Here is a 19,082-nt window from a genome sequence, read left to right as displayed (position 1 = left end):
CTGCCTGGTGCAATACAACTGATGCGTCTCTCTTGTGTTTGAATTTCAAACCTGGGAACATTATCTCCACTTTGAGTCAGAAAAGCTTAGCTCTGAAAGGCAGATGCGTTTGTGCGAAATTCCCACGGCAGGGAATTTTTAGCTTGTTAAGACTCTTGTGAGACTGCCACACAATCATCGAACAACGTTACTGAACCAAAGGAGACTTTCAGCACAGTCTAAATTATTGGACCTTCCAACCAATGGTGCTCAATTAAACAAATAATTAGCATTTATATTGCACATTTCATATGTTCGTGACTTCCCAAAGCACTTCAGAGCTAATTAATTACTCTTTGAAGTTGAGTCACTGTTGTTACGCAGGCATGTGGCAGCCAATAGGTGCACAGCAAGTTCCCACAAACAGCAAGCAGATAAATGTCTTTCTGAGCTAAGGGGCAAATATTGGCCAAGACACTGAAGAGAACATGCCTGTTCTTCTTCGAAACAGTGCTATGGGATCTTTTTTCCCATCTGAAAGGACAGATTATTTAAAAGATAGAAGATCCAACAGTGCCACAACCAATAAACACATGTCTTGCTAAAAACTTGTATACAGATTAAGCTACAATCCTTTTTTGATCAGTTGAATAGTGTCATATTTAAAAGCAGGCGTGACTTTTTTTTCTTAATGACACTGGTCCAACAATTACCAAACATGCTGTATGCTTTCCCACATGAATGCAGCAGATTAATATGAAACAACGAAAATGTGTTATCATACTCACGCCTGCATTGTGGTGGTTGCCGTCTGGAAGTTGAAGAGGTTTTCCTTTGGGAACCAAGTCCGAATTGGAACATCATCTGGAAAAAAATGCATTTCACTCAAGATCATCCAGAGAGGGATTCGAAGAGTCATTCAGTAAAGGTCACTCTAAAATGGACATCTGTGAACTGCAGCTACCACTGCTGCTTGGACACCAAATGTGGCAACTACAGGAGCCAATGTTGGACCTGATGACGCAAAGAGGCCAGAGTCCAATAGCCAGGTCAGTGGGTGAGGACGCTTGGAAATTATCCAGATCAACAACCTAGCTTTCTTCCCCAGATCCAGGATAAGGGAACAGGTTTTATATGTGAACACAGGCAGCAATGTGTATCCCATGTCCCAAACTAGAGAAGTAGCAAATATACAGAGGCACTTTTACCTCAGTGGCCTCTTCCTACTGCTTAAAAGTGGCCAAGCTTGTGGGCTACCCAAATACGTACAATGCAAGCTCATTGGCCACAGTCCCATTGATTTACATACATCCCAAGCTGTTGAATGTAACAGAATTTAGAAGCATAGAATGATTTCAGCACAGAAGCTAGCGCTAACCATATAAATGTTGGTGTAATATGGATGTTAGTCCATGATGCTGACACAACTAAAGCGGAAGCAGAAGCTGGCCATTTGGTGCATCGTGTCTATGCCCGTTCTCTGTAAGAGTTACTCATTAGTCACAGTCTCCTGCCTTTTCCCTGTAGCCCTGCAAATATTTTCAATACAGATGATTATCCAATTCTCTTTGGAAGACCTCGATAGAATCCGCCTCCACCACACTCTCAGGCACTGCATTCCAGATCCTAACCACTCGCTGTGAGAGAAAGATTTTTCTCGTGTTGCCTCTGGTTCTCTTGCCAATCACCTTAAGTCGATGTCCTCTGGTTCTCGATCCCTCCACCAACAGTTTTTCTCTATTTACTCTGTCTAGGCCCTTCATAATTTTTGAACACCCTCTTCTCAACCTTCTCTTCTCTAAAGACAACAGCCCCAACTTCTCCAATCTATCCTCGTGACTGAAGTCCCTCGTTCCTGGAACCATTCTGGTAAATCTTTTCTGCACCTTCTCCAATGTCTTCACATCTTTCCCCACGTGCGGTGCGCAGAACTGGATGCAATGCTATAGTTGTGGGTGAACCAGTGCTTTATACAGGTTTGACATAATTTCCTGCCTTTGTACTCTATGCCCCTATCTATAAAGCCCAGGATCCTGTATGCCTTTTTAAACATTTAACCCTGTCCTGTCACCTTCAATGATTTTTGCACATATACCCTCAGATCTGTCTGCTCCTGCATCCACTTTAGGATTGTACTTTTATTTTATATTGCGTCTCTTTGTTCTTCCTATCAAAATGTATCATTTCACATTTCTCTGCATTAAATTTCATCTGCCACGTGTTTGCCCATTCCATCAGTCTGTTTATGTCCTCTTGAAGTCTATCAATATCCTCTTCACAGTTCATAACACTTCCAAGTTTGTGTCTTCTGCATTACTCCCATTGCCACACACTAGTGAGTATAGAAACAGATTCAGCAAATGAATGTGTGGCTGGACAGCAGGTATAAGAGGGAGGGATTTAGATTCCTAGGACATTGGGGCCGGTTCTGGGGGAGATGGGAAACTTGATTAACCCATCAATGAGGTAGCAGCATCCACAGCTGCTCGAGGTCTGAGGGCCAGATTACCAGGGCTCAGGAGCTGCACATGGTCCTTGGGTCTCAGGTTGGATATCACTACTCTGGGAGACCCATGGCCAGATCCTCAGAGCCTGTTCCCAGATTTCATGTGCCTTGATTCCAAAGAGAGGTTTCCAGATTCCAGCAGTCTTGTCTCCAGAAACTCTCAGGCTTTATTTCTGGATTGTAAAACACCTGGTCATAATCCAGTCAGATCTGTCATCAGATAGATATAGGTGGTTTCCAGTCAGTAGATTCCACTGCAAAGCAACAGCTTGCAATTCTCCATCTCTATTAACAGGCAGACTGAACAACAGCTTTAGTAGGAGACAGTGATGTAGTGGTAATGTCACTGGACTAGTAATCCATATGCTCATCAGGCCAATGCTCTGGGGAGATGGGTTCAAATCCCACCATGGCAGCTGGTGGAATTTGAATTTAATTAATAAAATCTGGAATTGAAACCTAGTCTCAGTAATGGTAACCATAAAACTATCACTGATTGTTGTAAAAACATGTCCTTCTGGAGAGGAAATATGCTGCCCTTCCAGATTCCAGACCCAGAGCAATGTGGCTGACTCTTAACTGCCCTCTGAAATGACCTAGCAAGCCATTTAGTTCTAGGGCAATTAGGGATTCACAACAAACACTGGCCCTGCCAGTGACGCCCACATCCCTATTTGTTTCAGGAGGGCAGAACTGGTAGAAAATTCCATCATGGTTAATAGTTGATTCTATTCACAACTACCCAAGGTTGAAGAATATCAGGTCATATCTGCATTGCCCACTCAGGTCATTTAGCATAGCAAGTATAATCATTTTGTTGTTTTTATACAGGAATATTGTAACCCAGTAACCCAGAGTATGTTACTACATCGTATATGCAGACAGCAGTTTCCTAGCAACCAACTGAAAATTATTTCTCAATAGGATTGCAGTTTTCATGCCAGAATGGTAATGCAATTGTTTTGAACTTGATTTGGATGTGGGGAGGAGTTACAATTGCCTCTGAATACCTAGGGCTGGAATTTGCCTCCAGAATGGGTTTGCCAACAGAGGCAGGTCCAGGGCAGGCCTTTCACCTACCCTTCCCCCAATCAAACCTATGAGGCATGGAGCAGACAGGTCCTGACAAGGTCTCCTTCCACCAAAACAGAGCCCGGCATGGTGGCCAGGGAAATGATAAGGTGTTGATCACTCGCTGTAACATGGTGAAGAAGGACCATAAAACTTTAAAAGGGGGTAATGTCCCAAAGAACTGTTCCAAAGACTTTTATTCTCAATTATTTGGAGAGTCACTCGGAGGTTGTGTCAACTGACCATCAATGGGTGCTTAGGAAATTTCTCCATGGTCCTACTGGTGTCTCACGAGCTAACGTACCTGAACTGATGAAATACTAGCCTCTTATCGCTGAGGGCTTAGTTCAGCCATTTTACAACACCTATTATGGTGGAGACTTAAATGTCAACAGGAATGGGGCAATAACTATTAAGCAGCCATTTTCAACATGCTTCATCCCTGTTCCTGCCTTGACGAGGGTAGGGGGTGTGGGTGGGGTTTAAAAATCAGCTCCAATATCTCTCAGATGTTGTCTGTCCAATCCCTTCTTGGCTTTGCCAACATGGGCTGCCCCACTATCTCCTCAAGACAGTTCTTCCCATGCGTTCACCACCGTCTCAAAACATCAATCTCCTTTTTTCCCCTATTGTAGTAAAATCTGTCATTTTTATGCGCTTGTGACACAGTTCAAAACGAAGGACCAGAAATGGTAACTAGTCACTAACAAATCTAATAGAACATTCAGGAGAAACGTCTTTACTCAGAGTGGCGGGAATGTGAAACTTGCTTCCATTTAGTATTATAAGTGTGTTTAGATAAGCACGTGAGGGAGAAGGGAATAGCAGGACGGACAGAGAGAGACGGAGATGGAGGTTCAATGAAGGAGGGTGAGAGGAGGCTTGTGTGGAGCATAGACTGGTTGGGCCCAATGGCCTGTCTTGTGCTGTAAGTACAATGTGACCGGAACTAAAACAAACTCTCTCTGCCTCTCTCCCAGTGGGGTTGAGGTTAGTACATTTTCGCCCGTTTTAGAGTTGCCGCAGGTACCAGTTTCTGGGCACCAGATCCACATGGGCTGCCGACATGTCAATTCTCTTTTTTTTCAGTGGTTCCCCGGAATCAGCACCGGGGCCAATTTAACGACGCAGAGAAGGGTCCATCTTCAAATTTCATGACAAACGTCTCAAAATGTCAACTACCTGTTTTCCCTCCTCCCCCCTCCCCCCCCGACCCGCTCGTACAGCGACTCACCAGACACTCTGTCGACACTGTACATCCGCTCCAGCTTCTTGCGATGGCGAGCGGCCTCGCGGGACTGCACGTGCTCCATGTCGACGGACGACTGTGAGGAGACGGGGGCCTTGGCGCAGCTCGGGCATTCCTTGGAGCTCTGCCGGCTGCCCGCCCAGCTCCTGCAGCGCGCGCCGGGGCCGTGCGCAGCCGCCGCCGCTGCTCCCGCCTTGGCGGGCCGCGTGCCCTTGGCCGGCATCAGCGTCCCGCCCCCGTTCTCCCTCTCGGACAACAGCTGGCCCTCGCCGGAGATGGTGTACACTCGAGACTTCTGGCCCTCGGCCGGCTTCTCCGCCCCTTCTTCGGAGAAGCTCCGGTCGAACCTCCCCTGAGAGATCATGGACAGCCGTCGCTTGTTCTGTGTGGGCTGCTGGGTCTGGGAGGGCTCCTCCGGGCCCATCAATGTCTCAGCCACCAGGTGATCTGTAAGGCAAGGAGAGGGGCAGTTTTTACCTCTGGCTGCCAGAACTTCTCTTTTGCAAAGTTCTCCCCTGCTATCCTCTTGCCTAACTTTCTGTGAACTACCTCAGCCGTGGCTCAGTTGTTGGCATCTCTGAATCAGAAGGCTGTAGGTTCAAGCCTCACTTCGAAATCTGGAACACAAAAATCGAGGCTCACACTCCATTACTGAGGGAGTGTCGCACTGTTATAGGTGCAGTCTTTCAGCTGAGATGTTAAACCAAGGTCTGCCCTTGGTAAAAGATCCCATGGCATTATTTTGAAGAACAAAAAGAAAATTTCCCTGGTGTTCTGACCAATACTTATCCCATAACTAACATCAGTGAAACAGATTATCTATCTTTTATCTCATTGCTGATTGTGGGAGAGATTAGCTGCTGTGCTTCCTCTGTTACCACAATGAGTACACCATAGGCTGTGAAACACTTTGGGATGTCCTGTTCATCACAGTTCACTGATCTCCGATGGATGGCATCTGTGTCTATATTGGCAGAGACCAAGAACAAGACTTGGCCGCAATGGCATCCAGGCTCCCACACAAAGAATGGGCCACTTGGGTGATGGGGACATCTGCCTCCCTTATGTGGAAGTCCCAGCCGGAGTTCAGTGCGACAAGGGAGGAGGGGACGGTGTTTAATCTGCTTGTTTGAAGTAGTCAATGTTTGCAGTGCACAGGGCAACGTGAACTGTGGCGAGCAGCTCAGTTCAGAAATCCAGGACATGATTTTAGATGTGAACACACTGCTGGTGTCCAGTGAGCTTGTAAATTAAGGTTCTGGATGGTGACAGTCAGTTTCCTGAGTTTATACAACACCCATCGATACATCTCTGGTCCAACAAGTTCTGCTCATCAATAATTTCAACAGACAGAATTATAAAATAGATTTAAAGCTATAACTCAATCCTGATAGTCACTATCCCACTTTGATCTAAATTTCCTTTGTTTTTTTCATAATAACAAATCCCAATTCAGAGAGGATGGAACGAAGCTGAAAGATTTCTTGCTCTTTCATCCCTCAGCTGGTCAGAGAGCATTGATTCCAGCTGGGTGGGAGACTCACGTCACATGGAATATCATGCCAGCACTCACCCAATGCACGATTCTGTCACACTGTCACTGACACAGGGCTAGCAGCTCTCATAACTAATGGCAGCAACAGATCCTCAGTTATCTTTACATTACATAACGCACAGCAAGAACAAATCTTTCCTTTTCTGGAGTCAGTAAAGCAAATGACAGAGGGAAATCTGAATCTGTTTAAATACATAAATACCTAAGCAGATAATCTCATCTATTCAGTGTACACTGCTGATAATACTGACCAGCTCAGTGTATCAACCTAATTACTTGTAGCTATTCAGTGTATGTCTGGTATCATTTACCTGCTCAGTGTATAATCCTAATAAACTTAAATCTGTTCACTGTATAATCCTGACAGGTTGCTCATCAAATGGTCCCACTAACTTGCACCAGTGCACTTGTTCAGTACGGAGCTGATGCACTGAACAGTGTATTAGCTAACAGTCTTTGTGATCTCAGTATTTCTCTGATGGGCAGGGCATCAAGGAGAATTCGCCTTCAACATAGTGTTATAGGATCTTTTACAGCCACCTGAAAGAGCAAATGAGGTCTTAGTTTAAAGTCACACCTGCAAGGCAGTATCTCCAGCAATGCAGCACTCCCTTGGTACCACATTAAAATGCCAGCCAAGATTTTGTGCTTGAATCTTTGAAGTGGGTCTTGAACACATGAACTTTTAACTCAGAGGTAAGCTAACAACTCAGGAGAAACAAATTGAGAAGAACAATGACCTAAAATATCAAATATCTGTACACTGGAAATGCTTCAAAAAATCCTTTGTTAACAACTGAGACCTATTTTAATCATCCAAAGCATCTCTACCACTACTGCCCCCTCCCAACCCCACCCACAAACTATTTCTGCTACAAGTCAATGGCTCCAGCCCCCACTAATCCCCCCGATGTCAATGTGAACACCAGTAAAACCTGGAAACACATCACTGCCATTTTTCAATATTCACACACTCTGGCAAGCAACTGATTCACTGGCAGTCTTTGGGGCCAATAATCAGTTGAAGCCATGGTTCGTGCTACAGGAGAAAATATAAAGATGCATTTCAAAGCGAGAACTCATCATTAACCCTTTCTCCGCTAAGCCCTCCTCACTGTTGTTGCCCCCCACCCACCCCCCTCCTCCCTATTCCTGGCTTCACTGGATGTTAGTGTTGTCCATTAACTAATGAGAACTATTTCCTATACTGTGAATGAAATGGGAGCTGCCCAGGAAGAGTCATTAATACAAAGGCATGTGCAATTTTCAGTGAGGTTTGATTGACAGTCCCAGAGGTTGAGTGATAACACTCTTCTAGGTGCAATGAACAAAAATATACACAGGTAGAGATGAAGAATGGTGAGCGCACAGGTTCATAGACATAAACATGCACACAAAGACACAAACACACACACAAACATAAACACACGCAAACACAGGTATGTATGTGCACACAAATAAGCGTGCATGCACACACGCATATACAAACATGTAGAGGTACACAGCAATGAGGCACAGACACACATAAACACAGAAATACAAACATGCAAACACATGCACACTCAAACACGTAAACACGCACACCCTCAAACACGTAAACATGCACACATATTTCTACACACAAATGTGTGCACATGCACACATACAAACATGCACAAAGAAACACATCTAAACAAACACAATATATGAACAAACATATATACAAATATACACATATATACACCCATATGCTACATACCTGTACACACGAAAATACATGCAAACAAGTATTCTCCATAATTATGTTAAAGCACATGAACACAGATGCAAATATATACACTACCAAGCACATATACAAGTCCAGAGATATAAATCCATAAACACATAGACTGATAGTCAGTCACATATATATTCTGACAGATGCACACCGACAATAGGCAAAATACAGATTCACAACCACAGATAGGCACAAACACAGGGAGAATTACAGAAATGTATCTACACAAACACCGAGAAAGACCTACAGGCACAAGTGGCTGAAGTTTGTTTTTGACTTGGATTGAATCAGGACACACAAGCTGTGTGACTGCAGACACTAGGCTCTGGGCCAACTCACTCCAGGTTAACAGCAGCAATTAGTTGCTTCATTGTAATTACAATTAATCATTGGCTGTAAAAAAATCTGCTGGGATAGTATTGAATTCAGAAATGGATGCATATAACCCTTCTTTGCCTACAGCATATATAAAACTGTATTAATCTTCTGCTCCCCTGACCCCTCCCTCCAGCCCTTACACAATACACACTCAGACAGTGAAACAGAGCAAGTGGCTGAGATACAGAATAATTCACAAGCATCAGCACATCACCCTCCATTGCAAAATATCCTTTTCAATGCACACAGTGCTCACAGAAAAACAATAGGTTAAAGATGAGAAGCAAAAGTGGCCAGGCTTTAGCTCAGGGACTTGTCAAGTACTTAAAATGTACTGTGTGTCAATCTAGCATAGGTTTCTGTGTGGTTACAGAAAGGGGGTTGGTCCTACAGGGCTCAAGGAATCAGGACAGACACAGGCTTTTCCTAGGATACATTACAGGGTAGTTCCAGGCCAGCCTCAGAGAGCATCAGCTCATATTCAACTCTCGTCACCAGAATCGGGAGGAAACACTACCCTGGTTGGAGTCATACCTAACACGAATGAAGACGCATGTGGTTGTTGGCGGTCAATCATCTCAGCTCCAGGACATCACTGCAGGAGTTCCTCAGGCTACTGTCCAAGGCACAACCATCTTCAGCTGCTTCATCAATGACCTTTCTTCCATCATAAGGTCAGAAGTGGGGATGTTCTCTAATGATTGCACAATGTTCAGCACCATTTGTGACTCTTCAGATACTGAAGCAGTCAGTGCCCATATGCAACAAGACCTGGACAACATTTAGACTTGGAATGATAAGTGACAAGTAACATTTGCACCACACAATTGCCAGGCAATGACCACCTCCAACCAGAGAGAATCTGCATTATCTCCCTTTGACATTCAATGGCATTACCATTGCTGAATCCCCCAATATCAAAATCTGGGGTTTACCATTGACCAGAAACTGAACTGGACCAGCCATACAAATAATATGGCTACTATGAGCAGGTCAGAGGCTAGGAACCCTGTAGAGAATAACTCACCTCCTGACTCCCCAAAGCTTGTCCGCCATCTACAAGGCACAAGTCAGGAGTGTGATGGAATCCTCCCCACTTGCCTGCATGAGTGCAGATCCAACAACACTCAAGAAGTTCAAGACCATCCAGGACAAAGCAGCCCACTTGATTGGCACACCATCCATCAATTTAAGCATTCATTCCCTCCACTACTAATGCACCATGGTAGCAGTGTGTACCATCTACAAGATGCACTGCATCAAATCACCAAGGCTCCTTAGGCAACACCTTCCAAACTTGCGGCCTCTACCACCTAGAAGGACAGGTGTTGCAGATATTTGGGCACACCGCCACCTACAAGTTCCCCTCCAAGCCACACACCATCCTGACTTGGAACTATATTGCCATTCCTTCACTGTCACTGAGTCAAAATAACCTATGTCACATGGACTGCAACAGTTCAAAAAGGCAGCTCACCACTACTTTCTCAAGGTCAATTGGGGATGGGCAATAAATACTGGCCTAGCCAGCGATGCCCACATCCTACGAGTGAATTAAAAATGACTGAAGCTATGAGGGACAAGACAGATAGATTCAGGGAAACAAACAATTAAGAAAAATCAAAAATGCTGGAAATCAGGAGATGATAGGGAACGTCAGTTAAATTCTGAATGCAGGAAGGTTCATTAAGTTTGTTCGGGTGGCAATCAAGGGTCAGAATCAAAAATATTAACCTACTTTCACCTTTCATAACTTATTCAATCTCCTGCCTGTAACCAGCATTTTTCCTCTAGATTTCAATATGTTAAGAGCTTTGCCTGGTTCTTACACAAAGCTACAGTGCACTACATGCAAAACACAGTACAGCAGAATAGGAAAAAAGGAGTATGTGAAAGAGAGGCAAGGTTTGAGGCGGGTATATCCCAGAACCTAAATATTGACACACAATTCCCATACACATATCATCACAAAAAATCGCATTCCTCAGGCAACAGTAACACAGCCGTTATGTTCCTGGACTAGTAACCCAGAGGTTCAGACAAATGCTTCAGAAACATGAATTTGAATCCCACCATAGCAGTAAGGCAATTTAAATTCAATTAATTGTAGAAACCTGGAATAAAAGGCTAGTCTCAATAAAGGTGGGCATAAAATTACTGATTCACGAATGTCCTTCAGGGAAGGAAATCTGCCAACCTTACCTGGTCTGGCCTACATGTATTGTGGTTGACTCTTAACTGCCCTCTGAAATGGCCTACTAAGCCACTCAGTTGTATCAAACCGCTACAAAAAAGTCGAATAACAGTAAAACGTCAAACCACTTGGCATTGACGTAAACACTGGACACAGCAAAGGCACACCCAGCCCAGTCGATCCGCCACAAGAACATCTGGGGATTTGTACCAAAATTGGGACAGCTGTGCCACAGACTAGTCAAACAGCCTGACACTGTCATACTCACTGAAATGTACCTTACAGTATATGTCTCAGACAGCTCCATCACCATCCCTGGGTATGTCCTGTCCCACCACCAAGACAGACCCGGCAGAGGTGGTGGCACAGTGGTATACAGTTGGGAGGGAATTGGCCTGGAAGTTCTCAACATCGACTCTGGACCCCATGAAGTCTCATGGCATTAAGTCAAAGATGGGCAAGGAAACCTCCTGATGGTTACCACCTACCACGCCCCACACCACTGCACCCCTCTTCCACCCCACTTCAGCTTATGAATCAATACTCTTCCATATTGAACACTACTCAGAGGAAGCACCGACAGTTGCATGGACACACAATGTACTCTGGGTGGGGAGCTTCAATGTCTATCACCAAGAGTGGCTCAGGAGCACTGCTACTGACCGAGCTGGCTGAGTCTTAAAGGACATATTTGCATGTCCGGGACCGCAGCAAGTGGTGAATAAACCTACTTGATTGCAACCTCACCAACCTACCTGTCGCTGATGCATCTGTCAATGACAGTATTGGTAAGAGGAATCATCATGTGGACCTTGTGGAGACTAAGTCCCATCTTCATATTGAGAACACCCTCCATCGTGCAGTGTGGCACCACCACCTTGCTATTGAGGTGGATTTAGAATAGATCTAGTAATTCAAAACTGGGCACACATGAGGCACTGTGGGCCATCAGCAGCAGCAGAATTGTAATCTGTAAACTCAGGATCCATCACGTCCCTCACTCTGACATTATCATCAAGCCAGAGGAGCTAGCCCTGATAAAAACACGGTGTCAATCTGGTGAAGCTGCAATGCAGGACTATTTGCTTGCTAAATAGTGGAAACACCATGTAAGCGATCCCACAAATAACAGATGAAGTCAAGCTTCTACAGCCCTACCACAACCAGTAGTGAACAGTGGTGGACAATAAAATCTCTAAATGGAGGAGAAGGCTCCACAAATATCCACATCCTTAACGATGGTAGAGCCCAGTACATCAGAGCAAAAGACAAGGCTGATGCATTTGCAACCATCTTCAGCCAGAAGTGCTGAGTGGATGATCCATCTTGGCCTCCTCCTGAGGTCCCCAGCATCATAGGTGCCAATCTTCAGCCAACTGGATTCACTCTATGTGATATCAAGAAACAGCTGAAGGCACTGGATACTGCAAAGGCTACAAGCCCTGACAATATTCTGACAATAGCACTGAAGACTTGTGCACCAGAACTATCCACACTCTTAGTCAAGCTGCTTCAATACACCTACAATGCTGGCAGCTACCCGACAAAAAGAAAATTGCTCAGATCTGTCCTGTCCACAAAAACCAGAACAAATCCAACTGGGTCAATTGCCACCTCATCAGTCTACTCTCAATCATAAGCAAAGTGATGGAAAATGTCATCGACAGCGCTATCAAGAGCCAAATACTCAGCAATAAGCTGCTCACTGACGCTCAGTTTGGTTCCGCTCAGGCCACTCAGCTCCAGATTTCACTATAGCCTTGGTCCAAACATGGACAAAAGAGCTGAACTCAAGGTGAGGTGAGAGTGACTGCTGTTGACATCAAGGCAGCATTTGACCAAGCGTGGCATCAAGGAGCCCTAGCAAAACTGGGCTCAATGGGAATCAGCAAGAAGTCTCTCCACTGGTTGGAGTCATACCTAGCACAAAGGAAGATGGTTGTGTTATTGGAGGTCAATCATCTCAGTCCCAGGACATCGTTGCAGGAGTTCCTCAGGGCAATGTCCTAGGTCCAACCATCTTCAGCTGCTTCATCAGTGACCTTCCCTCCATCATAAAGTCAGAAGTGAGGATGTTCGCTGATGATTGCACAACATTCAGCTCCACTCACAACTCCTCAAGTAATGAAGCAGTGCATCAAGACCTTGACAATATTTAAGCCTGGGCCAGTAAGCGGCAAGTAAATTTCACACCATACAAGTGCCAGGCAATGACCATTTCCAATAAGATAGAATCGAATCTTCGCCCTTGGACATTCAACAGCATTATCATCACTGAATCCCCCACTATCAACATCCTGGGGGTTAACATTGACCAGGAACTTAACTGTACCAGCTAAATAAATTGTTGCTACAACAGCAGGTCAGAGGCGGGGAATTCTGCGATGAGTAATTCACCTCCTGACTCCCCAAAGCTTGTCCACCATCTCTGAGGCTCAAGTCAGGAGTGTGATGGTATATTCTCCAATTCATTGGATGAGTGCAACTGTAACTACGCTCATAGAGTGTGACACCACCCAGGACAAAACAGCCTGCTTGATTGTCACCCCATTCATCACCTTAAACATTCACTCCTTCCACCAATGATGCACTGTGTACAAGATACACTGCAAGCACCCACCAAGGCTCCCTTGACAGCACCTTCCAAACCCACCACCTCTACCACTTAAAAGACAAAGGGCAGCAGATACATGGGAACGGCAGCACTTGCAAGTTCCCCTCCAAGTCACACACCATCCTAACTTAGAACTATATCGCCATTGCTTCATTATCGCTGGGTCAAAATCCTGGAGCTCTCTCCCTAACAGCACTCACCACATGGACTGCAGCGATTCAAGAAGGTAGCTCACCACCACCTTCTCAAGGGCAATCAGCGATGGGAAATAAATGCTGGCCTAGCCAGTGATGTCTACATCCCTTCAACAAATACCTGTTAACACACAATCCCACATTACCTGACATGCCGTTTGCTGAATCAGTGGAATCTAGTGGTGTTGGGGAAGGGGTTATATGTTGAGAGATGCAGTGTTCTATGAAAACAGCAAATCAGCTGATTCTGGGGACATTGTGCTTGTCCTAGTGAGATTGATTAATGTTGGGAAATTCTGATTAAAACTGGGACAGTGGGCAAGTGTGCACATACCTATTACTGGCTGTACTCTCACGAGAAATCCTGCTCACTTTGGATTTTATATATTAAAAAAACAATACGGTGAGATGTGTGGGTATGGCCCTCCTGATTTTTTTCTGCTCTCATTTATTTTGATTGGGCACTCTCCTCAAGGGAGGAGGTAGCATTGAAGATATACCAGAGCTCAACACAGCTGTATCTCTATCTCTCTTTTTTTATACCTCTCATTCACTTGGTCTTTCTTTCATGCTCCACCTCTTTCTCGCTCTATTTCTATCTCTTCCTAAAATCCTTGTCTCACTGATTTTCTTTCTCTCACTTCCTTTCCTTCTCTTTTTCCCTCTCTCCCTCTCATTCCCCCCTCTCTGCCTCTGGTTGTCTCTCTCTCTCTCTCTATCTGTTTCTCTCTATCTGTCTCTGTCTCCATCTACAGTTCCAGGCTGTGTGATTTCCACACAGCAATGTTCAGATACTAAGGTCACTTTTCATTAAGCTAAGTGCTTGACGGAAGGGTAACAGATTATACTTAAGGACATTCGCTGGATTGCTTCTGATGGCTAAGCTCATTATAGGTGTGTAGCATTTATCTGTCATTTACATCTAGCTAAATAATTTGCCCCTGCTGCATCTCTTGAGGAAAGACTAAATTGGGCAGAACAATCATGAGCTGAGCTCAACACAAACCGAGTTTTCAGGGGCTGTCAGTAAGGTTGTATTTTCTCCAAGTTCTGAATGTTCAGATTGAGAGGTGACTGGTTCCCCAATCTTTCTCACTGCTGTGTAACCAGCTACTATGACAATCCCAAAAAAGTGCCTGGATTCAGGCTGGCGTCTGCCAGTGGCTCAGTGGTGGTGCTCCCAACATGAGATAGAAGACTGCTGGTTCGAATCCTCCTCCAGCAACTCAAGCAAATAATCCTGCAGTACTGAGGGAGTGCTGCACCATCAAAGATGCTGTCCATTGGATAAGACAAACTGAGGCCACCTCTGTCCTCTTAAGGTGGATGTTAAGATCCCATGACACCATTTTAAAGACAATCAGGAGAGGCCTTCCAATGTCCTGGCCCATATTTATCCCTCAACCAACATCAATAAAAACCAGATTATCCGCTCATTATTGTGATGTTCTTTGTGGGAGCACTTTGGGACATCCTAATGTCATGGAAAGCGCTATATAAATGCACATATTTATTTCTTTTGCTTGTCAGCACTACAAAAGTATAAGATGACATGGGTAAATTCCTCTCTTGTAAAGGATTGAAGCTTTGTCTGACTGTCTCGCTCTGCTCCTGTTCACAAATTAACACAGTTGTGCATTATTCTCCCACTTCCACTCGCCAGCCAGATTCTTGCTGATCCAAACTTTGAGGAATAATGAAGAGAGCCAGTTGTTGTGCACGGAGCTGGTTCTGTGTCTATGGATCCAGAAAATTGAATCCAACAGCTACATAACCATGTGCTTTTGCTATCATTGGGACTTTGAATGTTGGGGCGTATATACCGCAAAGTGCAGCTGACTCAAGAAGACCCACAATTTAATCTCGGATACACACTTAACGTAAAAATACCTAAAGAAATCAACATTGTGTCATGGATAACAGAATTCAGGGGCTATAACCAACCATTCCTACAGAGAAACTTTCAAGCATACAGTCCCAAATACTTCTTTCACACACAATCTCATAGACATACAATTCTACTCAATCTGTCACACACACAAAACACACCCACCCACACACACACACACACACACACACACACACACACACAGTCATCAAGTCACAGTCACACGCATGCACACACACACACAAACAGTCTCACACACACAGTCACACACACAGTCACAGTCTCTCTCTCACACACACAAACACACACAGTTACAGTATCTCTCATACACACACACACACACACAGTCTCACACACGCACACACATACATATATACATACACAGAGTCCCAGTCACACACACAGTCATGCACACACAAACACAGCCACACATACAGTCTCACACACACCATCACGTACCATCATGCACACACAGTCACAATCACACACACACTCATACAATCTGGCTGACATACAGTTCATATCAGAAGGGAGATGAGGAGAAATGTGTTCACTCAGAGTTTTTAGGATCTAAAACACAATTTTAAAAGCAAGTTGGACAGGTACATGAAAATAAGGAATTTATAGACTTACAGACAAAAAGTGGGAGTGTGCTGTTCTTTCAAGGAAACAAGACAGGAACAATGGGCCAAATGGCCACATTTCATGCTGTAAATTCTTATGATTCTATGATCTCCCTCTATCTCACACACACAATACAATCTCTCAGATCTACAATCCTATTCAGTCTTGAGGAGCAGGGAGATTTAGGGGCCCATGTACAAAAAGCACTAAAAGCTGGTGGGCAAGCACAAAAATTAATTTAAAAGGCTGATGGACTGTTAGTCTTTATCTCAAGAAGGATGGAACTTAAAGGGGTAGAATTTATGCTATAGCTATATAAAGCTCCATTTACACCTCATCTGGAGCGCTATGTCCTGGGCACCACACCTTAGGAAGGATATATTGACCTTGAAGGCAGATACAATGCAGATTCACTAGAATTGTGCCAGGGTTAAAATGATTAAATTCTATGTAAGATTGCATTCACTTGAGTGTAGAAGATGAAGGGACGATATAATTGTGGTGTTTACGAAGGGTAAAGATAGATAAAAGTAGATAGAGAGAAACTGTTTCCTCTTGTGAGGGAGTCCAGAACAAGGAGGCATAATCTTTATATTAGAGCTAGACCTTTTCAGGGTGACATCAGAAAGCACTTGTTGGCACAAAAGTTGCTGGAAATCAGAACCTCTCTCCCTCAAGAAACAGTCAATTCAAAATTTTAAAACTGAGAAACACAGATTACTGAGTAAGGGTGTTAAGGGGTATGGAAATAAGGCAGATCAATAGAGTTGAGACACAGATAGGCCATTGAATGGAATGGCAGAACAGAAGTGAGAGGCTAAATGGCCTACCCCTGTTCTTATCTTCCTGTATCTCTCAGGCACACTCAAGCACACGCACAGAACTTCACGGAGATGCATCCCACTCCAAAAATGTCCATGAGTCCTGTGCATGACAGGAACCTCTGGGAGATCAACAGCAGTCTGAACGTAAGAGCCAGGGAGCTTCCCAAGAGAGAGAGAGTATCAGCACCTTCAAGACAAACCACACCAAGCAGAAAATATATCGCCAGGTTGTCGTCTAAGCCACCCTTACACCTATTATTACCTTACACAAGGGAGCCCGTGGAGTTTGGGAAGAGCAAGGTGAGAGGGGTGGGAGTGTCTCCCTGATACACAGTAAATGAGAGCTGCTCTCTTACCTGGCTCCTTGGTACTGTTGGTGCTATTCTCACTCTGCGACAGGCACTCTCCAAAAGCTCGTGCTGCTCTTCATGTTTGAATCCACAACGCAGCAACAGGGCAGGGAGAGAAGGAAAAGAATGTCAGAGGGATGCAAACCTCACAAAACTACACCAAAGGGGTGGGATGATGAACTGACATTGAAGTACAAGGAGGTACGCCTTGCCCTGCAGCTACAAGTGAATGAATGTTTCAGAAACAGTTCCAGTACAACCAGCATTGTAAATATGATCCAATAAAATTCAACAGCCCATCACAGAGCAGGCAGTAAAGCACATTCAATATTTTGATATTTCCAACAGCTGAATCATGAAGTGTTCCATTAAAAAAAAACACAGAAGCAATCCAGAAAGTGATAGATAAAGGCCTCCTCACTTGCTGGGTAGGGTAAACCTAACAGTGTGATGTGTGTCAAAGAGACAAGACAGAGGAACAGAGAGGGACAAGGGGCAGAAAGAGCCAATGCAGAAAGGCAACGTAACCAGAGCAGAATAGTAGGATAAAGAAAAAAAAGCAGAAAGCTTGAAAGAACTATGATATTAGGGGACAAATGCTTAGCACAGTATAGAGCACACGCCCCTGTAATTTTAAATAGACTAACAACTCCATTAAAACCGTGGATACAGGAATGTTGTACAAGCCCTTATGTACTTGCTGGCTAATAGTGCAAATTGTATAGGGGTGGAGAGAGGAGCAGGCATAGTGACAGTGTGCTTTGGCATTTAGATAGAGAGAAACAGATGAGAGAGACAGAGGAGATAAAAGAGATTTATAGAGGAAGAGGAAGCCAGAAGGACGAGAGAGAGAGACCGGAGAAACTACACGGAGACAATACAAAGCAAAAATATGAATAAATACAGAACACACAGAATACATTAAGGGAAACGGCAAGGAGCCACTCTTCATGTAAATATGGAGATGTAGATAGTGAGAAAACGGTAACGGGAAAAAGATGCAATACAAACACTGGGGGAGAGACAGAGAGACAAGCCGAGAGACAGTCACAAGAACTGAAGGATCCCGGTGGAACCAGTCGGAGCTGGGATAAGCTCTTGAGAGGCAATCAGCCTTACATCTTCACAATGAACCGCACAGAGCTTACAATAAACTGAATGAATGGGCAGTCACCCACTGCAGCATCGCTTCCCAGGGCAAGGGCTCTGGCACCAAGTGAATGGAATTTATTTTTGTTCCGAACAGAAGCGAGCAAACTTTCATAGCATCAACTTTCGCAAGTAAGGGACATTAGTCGCATTAATAGACCCCAGCAGCAAATCAAGGAGCCGCTTAAAGGGAACTTAGAAACAAGATGTAACTTGGCAATAGCATTGCAGTAGAATCGGCAGCAACAGTGCACATTAATAGATATATAATCTGCAGACTGGGCGTGAGACTACCGTGCCCAGCTCCGGACCCAGCTGCCACTTACCTAACCTTGGAATCAGCCGAGCAGATGGCATTGCTCCGCGGGGTTTTGCGTTTGGAAACAGCGCTTCCCATCCTGGATGGAAAGCTGGGGAATGGGAGACATCGCAGTCACAGGGCGGCCGGGGTGAACCCCTGGCCCATGCCAGGCAGTGCCAGTGTCAGGGAGCTGTGTACCGCCTGCAGCTCCCAGCCACCTCCCATACTCTGCTCGGCTGCTGCCGGACTCTGCGGCTCCGCCTGGATCTCCCGTGTCACCTGGTGGAGAGTGTGGGCAGAAAGAACCGAATATGGGCAGGGGAGGGGAGAGAGTCACTGACGCACTGACAGAGAGACAGCAGGGGAGGTGACAGCAGCAGAGAGGGCAGAGAGAGACGGGGGGGGGGGGGGGGGGGGGGGGCAGATAGAGAGAGAGGGGGGCAGATAGAG

General features: G+C 44.9%; 1 protein-coding gene across 3 annotated transcripts in view; it reads right to left on the bottom strand.

Annotated features, from left to right (window-relative positions):
• Nucleotides 1–18,868, bottom strand: part of nsmfb (NMDA receptor synaptonuclear signaling and neuronal migration factor b) — a 64,103-nt gene extending 45,235 nt beyond the window's left edge. The window contains exons 1-4 of one of the 3 annotated variants that reach the window (XM_041194533.1): nucleotides 18,658–18,868; nucleotides 17,189–17,256; nucleotides 4,791–5,252; nucleotides 768–843 (exon numbers count right to left, since the gene is read on the bottom strand). In XM_041194533.1, the coding sequence (XP_041050467.1) occupies nucleotides 768–843; nucleotides 4,791–5,252; nucleotides 17,189–17,256; nucleotides 18,658–18,728 (677 nt within the window). In that variant the 5' untranslated portion in view covers nucleotides 18,729–18,868. The remainder of the gene's footprint in view (nucleotides 1–767; nucleotides 844–4,790; nucleotides 5,253–17,188; nucleotides 17,257–18,657) is intronic. The other 2 variants (XM_041194534.1, XM_041194536.1) reach the window with 2 other exon arrangements.
• Nucleotides 18,869–19,082: the final 214 nt, after the last annotated feature.

Source organism: Carcharodon carcharias, chromosome 8 (genome assembly GCF_017639515.1).
Source record: "Carcharodon carcharias isolate sCarCar2 chromosome 8, sCarCar2.pri, whole genome shotgun sequence".
In the NCBI taxonomy this organism is placed as follows: Eukaryota; Metazoa; Chordata; class Chondrichthyes; order Lamniformes; family Lamnidae; genus Carcharodon; species Carcharodon carcharias.
The sequence above is the reverse complement of the archived record's forward strand: the minus strand, read 5'-3'. Positions and strand labels throughout refer to the sequence as shown.